Below are 12207 nucleotides of genomic sequence, written 5' to 3' on the forward strand. Positions count from 1 at the left end.
ATGGTCTAGAGAAAATTGGAGCCCGACTACCGGCTTTTTCTGTGTGGTGATGGTTTTCTCGCAGTTTAAAAATAAACCCCCGCAAGTTTTCCGTTCCCCATGGCGAGAAATTGTATCCGCCCGGTACAGAGTGAAAATGGCTTATGCTTTTTGACCTCTCTTCGTTTTTGTTACAATGTTGGCCAACCGACTATGTGGCTGAGTGTTAAAAGAGGCTAACAATTTATTACCTTCGACGGAGATAACATGAGACGGTACGAACAATTAGATTTCGAATCGTTACATGGACATATGCTGCGTACACACAAACAATGCCGTGCCGTGTTTCCACCTTGTTTCATAATTAATGTTTTTTTTTCATTGTTACATCGATTGGACGTGAAAAATATTTACTCTTGCTCTCGAAGATAAAGAGCATTACAAGCAGAGAGTAAATTACAGTAGGGTACGCAAAAAGGCGCATACACAAATTGTGGGAGAGTTTGTTTTTATTAACAGTGAATTAATTTGTAAATTTACATTTTAACTGGTGGGTAGTTATTCAAACACATCAACCCACTCTTAACTAGATAGTTTTCACAAGAATTAATTATTCTAACTACGTGTGTAATCATTTCAGTGTACAGCACTGTAACTGGAACGCATGAGAGAGATGGAGAGCGTGAGAAAGAAAGAGAGCGGAGAGGTGGGGGAACATGAATTCGCACTAAAACGAGAGCGCCGCCAACCACTAAATCTCTTCTCGCCGTACACTCAATTAAGTATTTCGCGTTCCTTCAAGCGGATGGTGTGCTGCATTTACTACGATTAAAAATCCGCATCGTTTTTGCTTTTTTGTGCATATTTTCCACCTGCAATAAGGACGTTCCTTTCATTGCGGCATTAGTTTTGTTCCATCCGTTCCGTTTACGTGTCTGTGTGTGTGTGTGTGCGCCTGTTATTTTATCATTTCCCTTTAAAAGTCACTTGCTGTAATCGTAGAAAAATGGTAAGCTCCTACGTAGTAGTATTACAACCTCGAGTATTACGACTGCCCCATATGTAATAAGCCAAAAGGAAGGACAAATGAAAAATATGGCGCTTTTCTTTACACACAGCAAAAACAATCGAAATATTAAATTGAACAGACCGACCTAAACGAGCTCATATTTTGTGAAAGCAGCCCGGTTTGTTGGCGTAGTGATGGTAACGGAGGAAATAAAAAGAACGGACAAAAACGAAACCCTTCATGGCCTCCTCGCGAGATGACGATGCATCCACTACTCCGTCCATTGCGTTGTAGAAAAAAATGTGACTTGTGGTGGAAATTTCCCTTCGCACGGGATGTAAATCCAGCCCTGCCCACGGTCACCTTCGGCAGAAACCGTGGTTGGTCAGTTCTAATCGATGGTGAAACATACAAATGGAGACACAGCCGGCAATCTGAAAGGGGCAAATCATGCCACCCTGCGGTTCATGCCAACTCCCTTGCCCGATTCTTCTTCTCCGTGGGGCATTATCTGTCAAATTTCGTTGATCCGTTTTGGTCGCCTTTGGCCCCTTCTGCCAGCGAAACAACACTCGACCTGTCGACAACATTTGCTCCGATAATAATGAAAGCTGTTTGTTTCTTTACATTTCCCTGCTTTCCTCTCTCTTCCACCCTGTACTGATGGTGTTGGGGTAAAGATTAAGACGCTCTAAAATTCACTTATCAAACTCATGCGAGTCTGCCAAGCACGCCGGCTTGCTTCTGAATTGATGCAAAGAATGAAAATAATTACTTTATGTAATACACAGAGTCATTGGTTTGACTTTTTTGTGCCCTCCTTGCACACCCGTCTCCGTTCTGTGCTATCATCGACATTCCGCGATTGTCATTGTCGTCATAGAATTGCCGCATGCTTCGCAGCGCCACCGGCTCTGTGTGTCGTATTTATTGTTGTTATTTTTTACGGCTTACGAAATGCCGCTCCATTCATTTTTCCCCCTTCTGGTTTGCTAATCAATCACAAATCTAGTTCTGGTAAAACAAATAAACGAAGACCACCATTTTACGTTGTTTTTGTCTTCCGGAATGTGAAAAGGGGCGGTTGGTTTATGTTCAAGGGCAAACGATAATTAGAAGGTGCGATAGACGACAGATGAAGCTGTTGGAATACGAAATTTACACCTTGACGATCAAGTTGGCTGGGTGTTAAAATGACAGATAAATAAACAATTACCCAACATAATGCCCTGCGACGGTGAAGATCCACAAGTGTTCGGAGAGGTTCCATTCTAAAGCTTATTTACTATAACACCCTGTCTATTTCTTTAGTCTCCACTTTCTAATCCTCCGGTGCTCCATATACTTCTCTTTCTAGTCTGCCGAACCGATCCGTGTTGTCGTTACTGGAGCCGCTGGCCAGATCGCTTACTCGCTGCTGTACATGGTAGCGAAGGGCGATGTATTCGGACCGAACCAACCGCTGATCCTGCATTTACTGGACATTCCACCGATGATGGGCGTGCTGGAGGGTGTCGTGATGGAGCTGGATGATTGTGCTCTGCCACTGCTCGTCAGCGTTGTCCCGACCGCAGATCCAGCTGTCGCTTTCAAGGATGTTGATGCGGCCTTCCTTGTCGGCGCAATGCCCCGTAAACAGGGTATGGAGCGTAAGGATCTGCTGTCGGCGAACGTGAAAATCTTCAAGGTGCAGGGCGAAGCTCTGGACAAGTTCGCCAAGAAGGTACGTGTGAAAGAACTATCATAATCCCGCCATCCACGTACGTTTGATCTTCATTTGCCGGTTTCTTTTTTTTTAGGACGTGAAAGTACTTGTGGTGGGAAATCCGGCCAACACGAATGCACTCGTCTGCTCGCACTATGCGCCATCTATCCCCAAGGAAAACTTTACCGCCATGACGCGGTTGGATCAGAATCGTGCCCAGGCCCAGATTGCCGGCCGGCTCGGTGTGCGCATCATGAAGGTGAAGAACGTCATCATCTGGGGCAACCATTCGGCCACGCAAGTCCCGGACGCACGGAATGCTTCGGTGGAGGTGAACGGTACCGTCAAGACCGTGCCGGAAGCGGTTGCCGACGATGAGTTTCTGAAGCAACAGTTCCTGGAAACGGTACAGAAGCGTGGTGCAGCTGTGATTGCCGCACGCAAGATGTCATCCGCGATGTCCGCTGCGAAGGCGGCCAGCGACCACATGCGCGACTGGTTCGCGGGAACGCGCGACGGCGAGTACGTGTCGATGGGTGTCATTTCCGACGGAAGCTACGGAGCGCCGAAGGATATTGTGTTTTCGTTCCCGGTCCAGATCCAAAACCGGCAGTGGAAGATCGTGCAGGGTTTGTCGGTGGATGAGTTCACGCGCAGCAAGCTGGACGTGACGGCGAAGGAGCTGCTCGAGGAGAAGGAGGAAGCGATGGCGGTGTGCGCTGCGGATTGACTAGTTAAACTGTAAAGCAAAATTTTGTACGCGAACACCTGCTATCACTGATATCACGCATGACGCAGAAACCGAGACAGCGGAACGTACAACGCACGTGTGTAGAGTTCAATTGTTCTTTACCTTCTTTCCGTTTTTTTTCTTTTTGTTGTATCAAGTAGAACGAACAAGACAGATGAAAGAGAGAACTAAAGAAGCACCATAGGGTTTGATTTTCAGTTCCAGCAGGGTTTCTTCATTGTTCGAAATTTTGTTTTACAGTACTCGTTAATCGGGGACATTATGCACCCGGCACCCCGTACACCTGATATAAAAGAGTTGCTTCTATTAAATGGTAGGTTGGCCTATTAGCTGTCCATCAGTAGCATTAGAAAGAAAGAGTTTGCAACAATTTAGGAAAATATACACTACATTTTGCGCCAATAAAAAGCAATTGTTAAACGATAAAGGAAAACAAAAAATAAAGGTAAGAAAACAATTCAAGAAGCGAAAAAAAATATATCGTAATTCGTTAATACATCTCTCTTAAGAGTATTTCTCATTTTGCACGATTGCTTCTAGTGTCCTTTTCCCATTTCCCCTTCTCGCGGGGACAGGGTCGTTGAGCAAAGAAACTAATTCTAACTATCTTTCTTCGTTATTCGATTTTATTCTATCGAGCTGTCTCACAACATTTCTTCTGTACATGTGCTACACATTTTTGATTCTTAACATAATAGTTCCATTGCAATAAGATTTGTTTTCGACATGTAAAAAAAAATAGCAAAATACGTTCGTTAACGCAAATTAATATACCATTTTGCATGAGTTCATACTAGTATGCGCTATTTCTTCGCATACAAAAAGTAATTTGCAGGTTGAATGTGTTGATGACAAAGGTAAAAATGGAAAGCAAAAGAAAGAAACCATCCATTCGCATTTGGATGAGAAAATGACCTTCTCGCTACAGGAAGTATAATTTTTTTTCAAGCATATTGCTAGGCGACTGGTGCAGGTATTGGCCTACTAGAAAAGAAAGTTTGTGCGCGTACTGGCACACGGCCGGTACGCGGGTTGTACCGGACCAATTATAGTAGAGGTGGCACTGTTTGTACGACAGCATCTGCAGATGGTCAATCTTCAACCCGGACGTGTCGTAGATGACGTTGTACGCAGTAGGCGAAACGGTGCCTTGTTTTACCGACTGTGACACGAGGTAGAAATCGGTACTGTTTGAAAAAAAAAATAACACCGGAAAATGTTAGTAATTATCTCGAAATCGAAAGCATGGCATTTACACGAATTTACAACAAGAACATTTTTCATTTCTGTAAAGGATTATTTCTACATACGACTCGTCATTTCATTTCTGTGGATATGAATTTCATTTTGGTTACGTTTTAAACGAAGATCCAAAGGAAATGTAAACAAAAAGATCTTCAAAATATCGCCTTTTTTAAACTGTTCTTGAGATCTATAGAAAAGATTCTTTGTTTCATTTTTACCTAATTAAAATGCATTACAAAATGAAAACTATAAACAAAGTGGCGATGTTGACAGAGTCCTTCACAGAAATGAAAACTGCTCTTAACATTAATCAAAACCCCTTAAACGACGCAGTCCTTTTTTAGTACTTACCGTTGAGGAAGCGTCACCACATTGTCGACCACCGTACCAGGGCGTGGATTAAGCCGATGGTCAAAGAATCGCGTGTTGATGCGCTTGTTAACGATGAAGAATGTCAGCAGCACCTCCTGCTCGATGCCGGCCGATTTGTATATTTGGCCTAGCTTCTCTACCAGCGAGCGTACCTCGTGATCGTAGATGTACTGCAGCTGCCCATCGCTAACACCATCACGGTAGAAGATAATACGCTTCGGTAACTCACCAAACTCACGCCGATACTCGTTCAGCGCTTTGACCGTGTTCAATGGCAAGTAGTTGGATATTTCCTCCCCATTCGAATGGTGGCTTACGGTGGAGAAGAACTTGGGCGTACCGCGGTTATCGTGATCGAGTGTCGCCACCATCGCACCGAACGATTTGCTTTTATCCTTCGAATCGTGGCACACGTCGAACCCGATCGTCATCAAACCGTTCAGCGGAATCTTCACCTTCCACGGTACGCCGCCCAGCTTGCAGTTCATCTGTATGACCACCTTCGTGGCAACGGACATTAACGTGCGCACGTTGCCACTCTTTGGCGTGATCGTCTTCTGCACCATCACCTGCGTCGGGATTGCACGATCAACGCAACACTTCTTCTTGATGGCGGTGTACCGGTCGGATTTGTTGTTCGACACAACGCACATGATCATCTGCGGGTCTTTGTTAATGATGGCGTCTAATGTGCGTATGTACGTGCCCGGATTGTCGTCTGGCATCGGGACCATTTCGCAGTTGCTGATTTCGAACCGCATGCCACGCGCTGCCGTAATCATGCAGTTTAGGAAATCGGCCGCTTCACGCTGACACCGGCCAGGCACAACAAGATACCAGCGACTCAGCCGCACCGTCGCAAACATTGGATTGTCGCGGAAGTGTGCTGTCCAGTCGGCGTTCTCGCCTGCCTGTACACCACTACAAAAGAGGAAAAATGAAATGAAAACCAACAGAGCAATTAATAACGTTGTTTTGAGTGTTTCAAAAAGCTTTTCGCGCACATACTTTGAGGTAGTGGAAAAGAATATCATCTCTTGTGGAAGCAATCGTCCGGGTAGCTCGACGAGACGACGGTCGAGTTCCATCTGCCAAACTTTCAACACTTCCTGGCTTTCGGGTGAGGTTTGCAGGCGTCGATTGAACGTTTCCAAGCGCTCGATACGTCGATCCGGATTCAAACGCGTGTGGTCTGCCATCGCTCGCATCATTCTAGTGACGTGAAAGAAGTAACGCAAAAAACAAGGTTAATTCCCATTCCAATAATAGTACGATTGCAGGGCTAAAAACATTACTTGAAATCCGAACGCATGGAATCCGTAAGACCAGTCATTTGGCAAAGCTCTGGAACGAGTGCCATCAGTTCGCTGTCGCCCGATCGTGTGTCCTTCTTTTTCGCGCGTGAAAGCAACATAGGCTGGTATGCGTCACGAATGCGCAGATTGTATTTGTTTTTATAGTAATCCAGGAACGAAATCTTGCCATTTTTCGTATCGAACGTGCTTTCCGGTGTCGTTTCGAACGTCACATCGTGGATGGTGTACGTTTTGTTGTTGTAACCGGTCAGCACCACGCATCCGAGGACGGCCCGTCTAAACGCATCCTTGAAGTTACGATCATGCCGCTGACATTCGCGCAAAATATCGTAACACGTTTGCATGCGCATCGTTTTGTGAGCAATTTCGCAACACACCAGCACGTCGTTTTCGTGCTGCCGGATGCTTGTCATATAGCCGGGCCATAGTTCGATGTGGTACTCACGGATCGGAATCTTGGCAGCCGCATCATATAGATTGCGACCGACCAGCTGCAGATTCAACCCATTCATGGCGCGACGAAGGATTAGATTCAACACTTGGAGGCCAGTTTCGTCCGTCATGTCCACGACGGCGACACGTTGAATGTGCAGTTCGTACTTATCCCCGGTGCGGTCGTGCTGCGAGTGCAACACTAGCTCATCGCTGGACAATTTACAGGCAGTAAAGAGTTGAATGCCGTCAAACACAAAGCCGCCCAGAAGCTTTTTGTGTTCGTTAACGAGCGACTGCGTCAGCCGTGGACTGGGACACGGGGGGACAAATTCTACCTGATAGTGGTACAGTGTCCATTCGACGCGCTTCAGCAGCTTGAAGTAGTTCGATTGTAGCAACAACGGCTGTCCGGTGGTGCCATGTTTGGAAGGTGCATCGGGTCCACGGGTACGCAGTGTATCTGCTAGCGGACGGCGTCCCCGGCCGCTTGGTCGATGTTGGCGGCTCAATGGCAAACCACTGGTACTTGCCGCTGGTTGGGGTGGTGGTTCGTGAACGTTTGTACTGAATGCCGGCGTTGATACAGCAGCGGAAGTGCTTGGTCCCGGTGGCCCATCGCTTGGACCGGGAGATGGATTGCGCCATGCCGGGCGCCGCTAAAAACACAAACACAACCCTTGTTAAACGCTGAACTGACATTAATGGAAAAAAGCTTACCTCTTGCGTATGATATGTTGCCCCCTGGGGTGGATAACCTCCTCGGGAGGGCGGATGACCACCACCACGACCAGCCTCGTACGGTGAGTTAGATCCTATCGAACCGCGTACTCGATCCCGCCCATACGGCGGTGGATCTCGTCTCCCGTCCGCCATATTTAGCGGCCTGTTAAGCCAAGCACACAATGCTTCTTATTAATACGTTGGCAAAACCATCACCTCAAGCAGACAGCATCGAATTTCATACGGAAACTGCTAACGACAGCAATTTCCAAATTGTAAGCCGTACTCATGTGGTGTACGAACTGTGTACAATAACACCGCCGCACTATTCTTACCTGCCGCAATTCTTCGCCTTTTCAACGAAGCTCTATTTCGTACAGTTTGCTATTACAACTTATTCCGCACCACGCGCTATATTCTAGTTTCTATTTTCCTTACGATAAACACTTCACACCGCTGCGGGTAAGTTTCGATTGAACATACACCGGAAAATTAACTATGCTTAAAACAGCGTCCAATTGCAGTATTTTCTGCCGCCTAGCATTTTTCCCCGAAGCCGCGTGCCAATTGTCAAATAAGCCCAGTGAAAAATATCACCTAACTAAATGCGCGCATCGTGCTGTACAGGGTGACACAGTCGGCTGATATCAATAATGTTTTTACCCTAGCGTCAATGTCCGCATGCCCGGGAAAATTTATGCATTTTCATCTGTGTTATCAACGCTTAACATTGTAACTTATCGCATGGGCTCCTTTTAGGGATAGACCAAAATATTTTTTAGAAAGGTCTTTCCGGCGACACCAACGATAAGGCTTAATAATAAAATCATGCGTTGAGTGATTCGCACGAATGCCAAGGAAAGGAAACTTGCGAAAACCGACTCACAAGCGCCACGGAAAAAGATTAGACGCGAAATGCACATGCATCACCAGTAGATGCTGTACGTAATGATAAAATGTAATCATTGGAACCAATAAAACCTAAAATACACTTGAGACAAGACAGGATGTAGCGACAAAACAAACCGCTGGCGATGGATGTAGGATTAAAGTGATGATTGGAACAACGCAATAGCATTATTCAATATCACAATCATGCATTGTTTAGTATATAAGCAGGAAAATTTGTTAATAAACTTTACTTGTAACCGAATTTGCAAGTCTACGAATCTTTTCTGAGTGGCAATTCGATCGGCAATCCAAGAATAGAGACTTATATTGATCATTCAGTAAAACAGCAAGAAACAATCGATCGCCTCCTATTACAGAAAATATGCCAACAGTTCAAACACCGTGTCCATCGTTAGGAACTAATCCTGGTTAATCCAGGAAAAAGCCTAACGCCTAATTCCAGTCTAAATGGAAACTTGCCAGAGTTTCCGGAGTTACTGGACTTCGCGTGGACGGCGGCGGAGCTCGCATCCCGGATCTGTTCCCGCAACAACAATCTGATATAACTTTCGTTTAGCAAATCATACGAAATCGAAGGGTATACCATAAATTTTAAATGATTGTTTGTATTGTTCTATTTATGTTGTTCTATTGCACAACTGGCCATACCTAATATCAAATTCATTTGAAATTTTCATTTAAGAACCATTTGTTAATTTTCCATATCTAACTAATGATATTCAGTTAGAATTGTTAAAATTCAGTTTCTATTAATTTTATTCATTCTAACAGTACAATTTGAAGCTCAGACCACTTCAAAGTCATGCTTTGTCGCTCTCCAATCGAACATGTAAATGCGAAAAAACATGACGAATTTATTCGTGGAGTAAGTAGGTGCATTCTGTACAGAACTTTGCAAATATTACTGCTGTTTATATGTTTCTTGATATATGTTTTACTCCTAACTGTTCTGAGGTTGTTCTGGCAAAGCATTTTATACGTTACAATGAAAATTTATCATGAATTCAAGGACTAGAAAATTTCCATACGAACTATATGGCCTACCTAAGTAGGCGAATGCGGCGGATGGGAGCGACCCGGTGAGGGAGATGGTAGCGGCACCGCTCTCTACACGAAAGGACAGGGAATCAAATCCTATCAGGACTAAACCCCCGTATGGAGACCTTACTATCATGCTACGGCTTAATACAAAAGCCAGGCAGGCCAGGACCTGTTGAGGTTGTAGTGCCATAAAAGAATAATGAATGATGACTAGAAGCAAAGTTACAACCGTTAAATTTCGGTTCATTGTTAATATTTGTCCTTTTCAGTGGAATCATGCCACGAATTTCGAATGGAAATTAAAGGGATAGCAATCACAATCAGGCTTTTGTACAGAATGCGCGTTCAAATGATCATTGCTACGTTATGTAGATAATGTTGTCGGGGTTCATCCTATATTAATAGATAAATGATTATCTCAAAAAATGAGACGAATATTAATGAATGAACGTATGTTCCATTCAACTCGCCCCAATTATTCTTCGCATAGCAATTGAAATTTTTTAAATATCGCTCATTCCTAAAGTACCATTGCATTTGATTGCACAAACCATGAAGCATGAAATTCAATAATCAGCTCAAAATTTATATTGTTGAACAGCTGCGTTTATTTTAGCGTTGGACTCTCGACGTTGTTTACAGACCCCGGACGGTGTAGTTGATATTTGAGGCCAAGCAAGTATACATCAAATGTTCAAATGCTACGTATGAACTGAATTTAATAAACATTATCAACTAGATACGAATCTTCCTTACCGTAACCACTTTCCACACCACCAACTTTCGATCAAACAACTTAACGTAAACAGAATAAGAAAAAACACACACAAACACGGTACAATTAGTTTCCATCGTTTACACCACGCTTTGTTTTCTGCTTCATTCCGTATGCTTACAACAATGTTACAACTTATTCCTCGTCCTGTACCACTGTGGTCTTCTCGGAAACGTACAGACCGTCCAAGAACTTACGAATATCCTTGTTGTGGACAGTCGTCGACTGTTGGATAAGGGCAGCGGACAGCGAAACCGCTTCGATGTCGTTACCTTCTAGGATCAGCTCGTCCTTCTGCTTGGAGGAGTTCACCACAGTCACACCGGACTGCATCTTCACGCGGCGGATGTGCTTCTCACCCAGGAAGTTACGGATTTCCACCAACGAGTTGTTCTCACTGATCACACAGTTGATCGGGAAATGGGCATGTACAGCACGCATCTTGTACTGGAATCCCTTGGTGACACCTGCAATCAGACCGAATGAACCCAGCCCACATTAATTAAACGTTGCCACTACGTGTGCTGTACAGTCCACTTCATACACAACATACCCTTAATCATGTTCTCGATGTGCGAGCAAACGGTGCGGACAGCGGCTAGTTCTTTCTTGGAACCAAACCACTTTTCCACCGTCACCTTCTTGCGGTGCACCTTGTAGACGTCGATGGGGAGATGGCGGAAGTTCTTGATGAGCTGCCCGCGCGGCCCGTTCACCGTCACAACACGGGCACGCACTTTCAGGGATACACCCTTCGGGATGATCACCGACTGGTTAGAGTTGATGGTTCTCATTGTAAGCTAATCTGCAACGAAACACATCCACAAACAAATTAGCGATCGGAAATGAATGCATGCACAAACATCGTAATGGTAACATTATCCGGCATCATCGCTGAAACCAAACACTACAGGCGTTGGAACGTTTCAGCACACAACCCCACGATCGGGAACTCCGGTAGACCTGGTCTGACAGATACGCCTCGCCGCTCGTCACCGTTGCGCGGTGACTCCGTCTATCGCGTTCGTTTGTGTATACCGATTTTTGATCAGCTGAGAGGGTCGTCTGTTCGTGGAAACGGTTCACATTTCTGCCTTCACTCCGTAGCCAACAAGTGCCTGTTTCGTTTCAGCGATGTTTTCCGTTCCTGTTTACCTATTTAACACGATATTTTCTAAAAAGAAACAACCGACACGGCAATAACACTACTTACACGTTAGAGAATCAAACCGGAAAAGAACATGACAGTTCGTTCTGTCTTCAACCCTGCGCTGCGGTGACGTTTGCTTGTTTTCCTGTGGCGGTCATTTTGGTTGTGTCAAAGTGTGCGTTTCGGAAACGCAAACTTTTTGAAAAAGACGCTCCCGATTCCCATCGTCTTGCTTTTATTAATTTTATATTGCTTTTAGAGCATAATATTTGTTAAATTGCAACTATTCTCCTTGCTTGAAAGACAGCTAATATCAATGAGCTAAAAACGGAACGAATGTTTGCCAACTGGAGCTTCCGGTTGGAAGTCCATTTGGAGAAGACAGGATTTCTACCATGCATTCATATGACGCCGGAAGAAGTTAAAGATTTCCGCGAGATTGACTCTGAATCTGCAGAGGTTAAGCAGGTGAAAGGGGTTTGCGGAATTAAGAATGTGGGATATTCATTGCAGAGCAGTTCGGATCAAAAATATATCGGATTACCAACTGGAATTTGTAAAACAGAATCGATTTGCGTTGGGCATTTGGAAGGCGTTGCAAAATGAATTTGCACGAATGGGTATTTGCGGACAATTTTTCTTGCTAAAGATATTGTCGGCACTTAAAGATAATCAATCAGCAATTGCTACAGCTGCTTCGGACACGCCGTCAAAGAAGCTGAACACTACTGAAGTAAAACTTGGTACAATGTAACAAATTCAGCGTACGATTCAAGCCTAATGGAGATCAACCTGCA

General features: G+C 44.7%; 3 protein-coding genes across 5 annotated transcripts; 1 reads left to right on the forward strand and 2 right to left on the reverse strand.

The window, feature by feature from the left end:
- The first annotated feature begins 731 nt into the window (after positions 1–731).
- Positions 732–3942, forward strand: LOC125763520 (malate dehydrogenase, cytoplasmic). Its single transcript, XM_049426786.1, has 3 exons — positions 732–988; positions 2346–2711; positions 2788–3942. The coding sequence occupies exons 1-3, from the start codon at positions 986–988 to the stop codon at positions 3421–3423; spliced, it is 1005 nt and encodes a 334-aa protein (XP_049282743.1). The 5' UTR covers positions 732–985; the 3' UTR covers positions 3424–3942.
- Positions 3631–8136, reverse strand: LOC125763395 (protein aubergine). Of its 2 annotated transcripts, none has more exons than XM_049426551.1 (6): positions 7868–8136; positions 7530–7781; positions 6357–7468; positions 6070–6273; positions 5041–5982; positions 3631–4631 (listed from the first exon to the last, which is right to left on the reverse strand). In XM_049426551.1, exons 2-6 carry the CDS (start codon positions 7683–7685, stop codon positions 4367–4369), a joined length of 2679 nt encoding a protein of 892 aa, XP_049282508.1. In that variant the 5' UTR covers positions 7686–7781; positions 7868–8136; the 3' UTR covers positions 3631–4366. The 2 variants fall into 2 exon arrangements, with proteins under 2 accessions (XP_049282508.1, XP_049282507.1); XM_049426550.1 differs by having other exon boundaries at positions 7530–7695; positions 7868–8135.
- Positions 8137–10326: 2190 nt separating this feature from the next.
- Positions 10327–11565, reverse strand: LOC125763596 (60S ribosomal protein L9). 2 transcript variants are annotated; one of them, XM_049426934.1, is made up of 3 exons: positions 11474–11565; positions 10814–11065; positions 10327–10727 (listed from the first exon to the last, which is right to left on the reverse strand). In XM_049426934.1, exons 2-3 carry the CDS (start codon positions 11052–11054, stop codon positions 10396–10398), a joined length of 573 nt encoding a protein of 190 aa, XP_049282891.1. In that variant the 5' UTR covers positions 11055–11065; positions 11474–11565; the 3' UTR covers positions 10327–10395. The 2 variants fall into 2 exon arrangements, with proteins under 2 accessions (XP_049282891.1, XP_049282892.1); XM_049426935.1 differs by lacking the exon at positions 11474–11565 and adding an exon at positions 11416–11434.
- Positions 11566–12207: the final 642 nt, after the last annotated feature.

The sequence above is a fragment of the Anopheles funestus genome, chromosome 2RL (genome assembly GCF_943734845.2).
Source record: "Anopheles funestus chromosome 2RL, idAnoFuneDA-416_04, whole genome shotgun sequence".
In the NCBI taxonomy this organism is placed as follows: Eukaryota; Metazoa; Arthropoda; class Insecta; order Diptera; family Culicidae; genus Anopheles; species Anopheles funestus.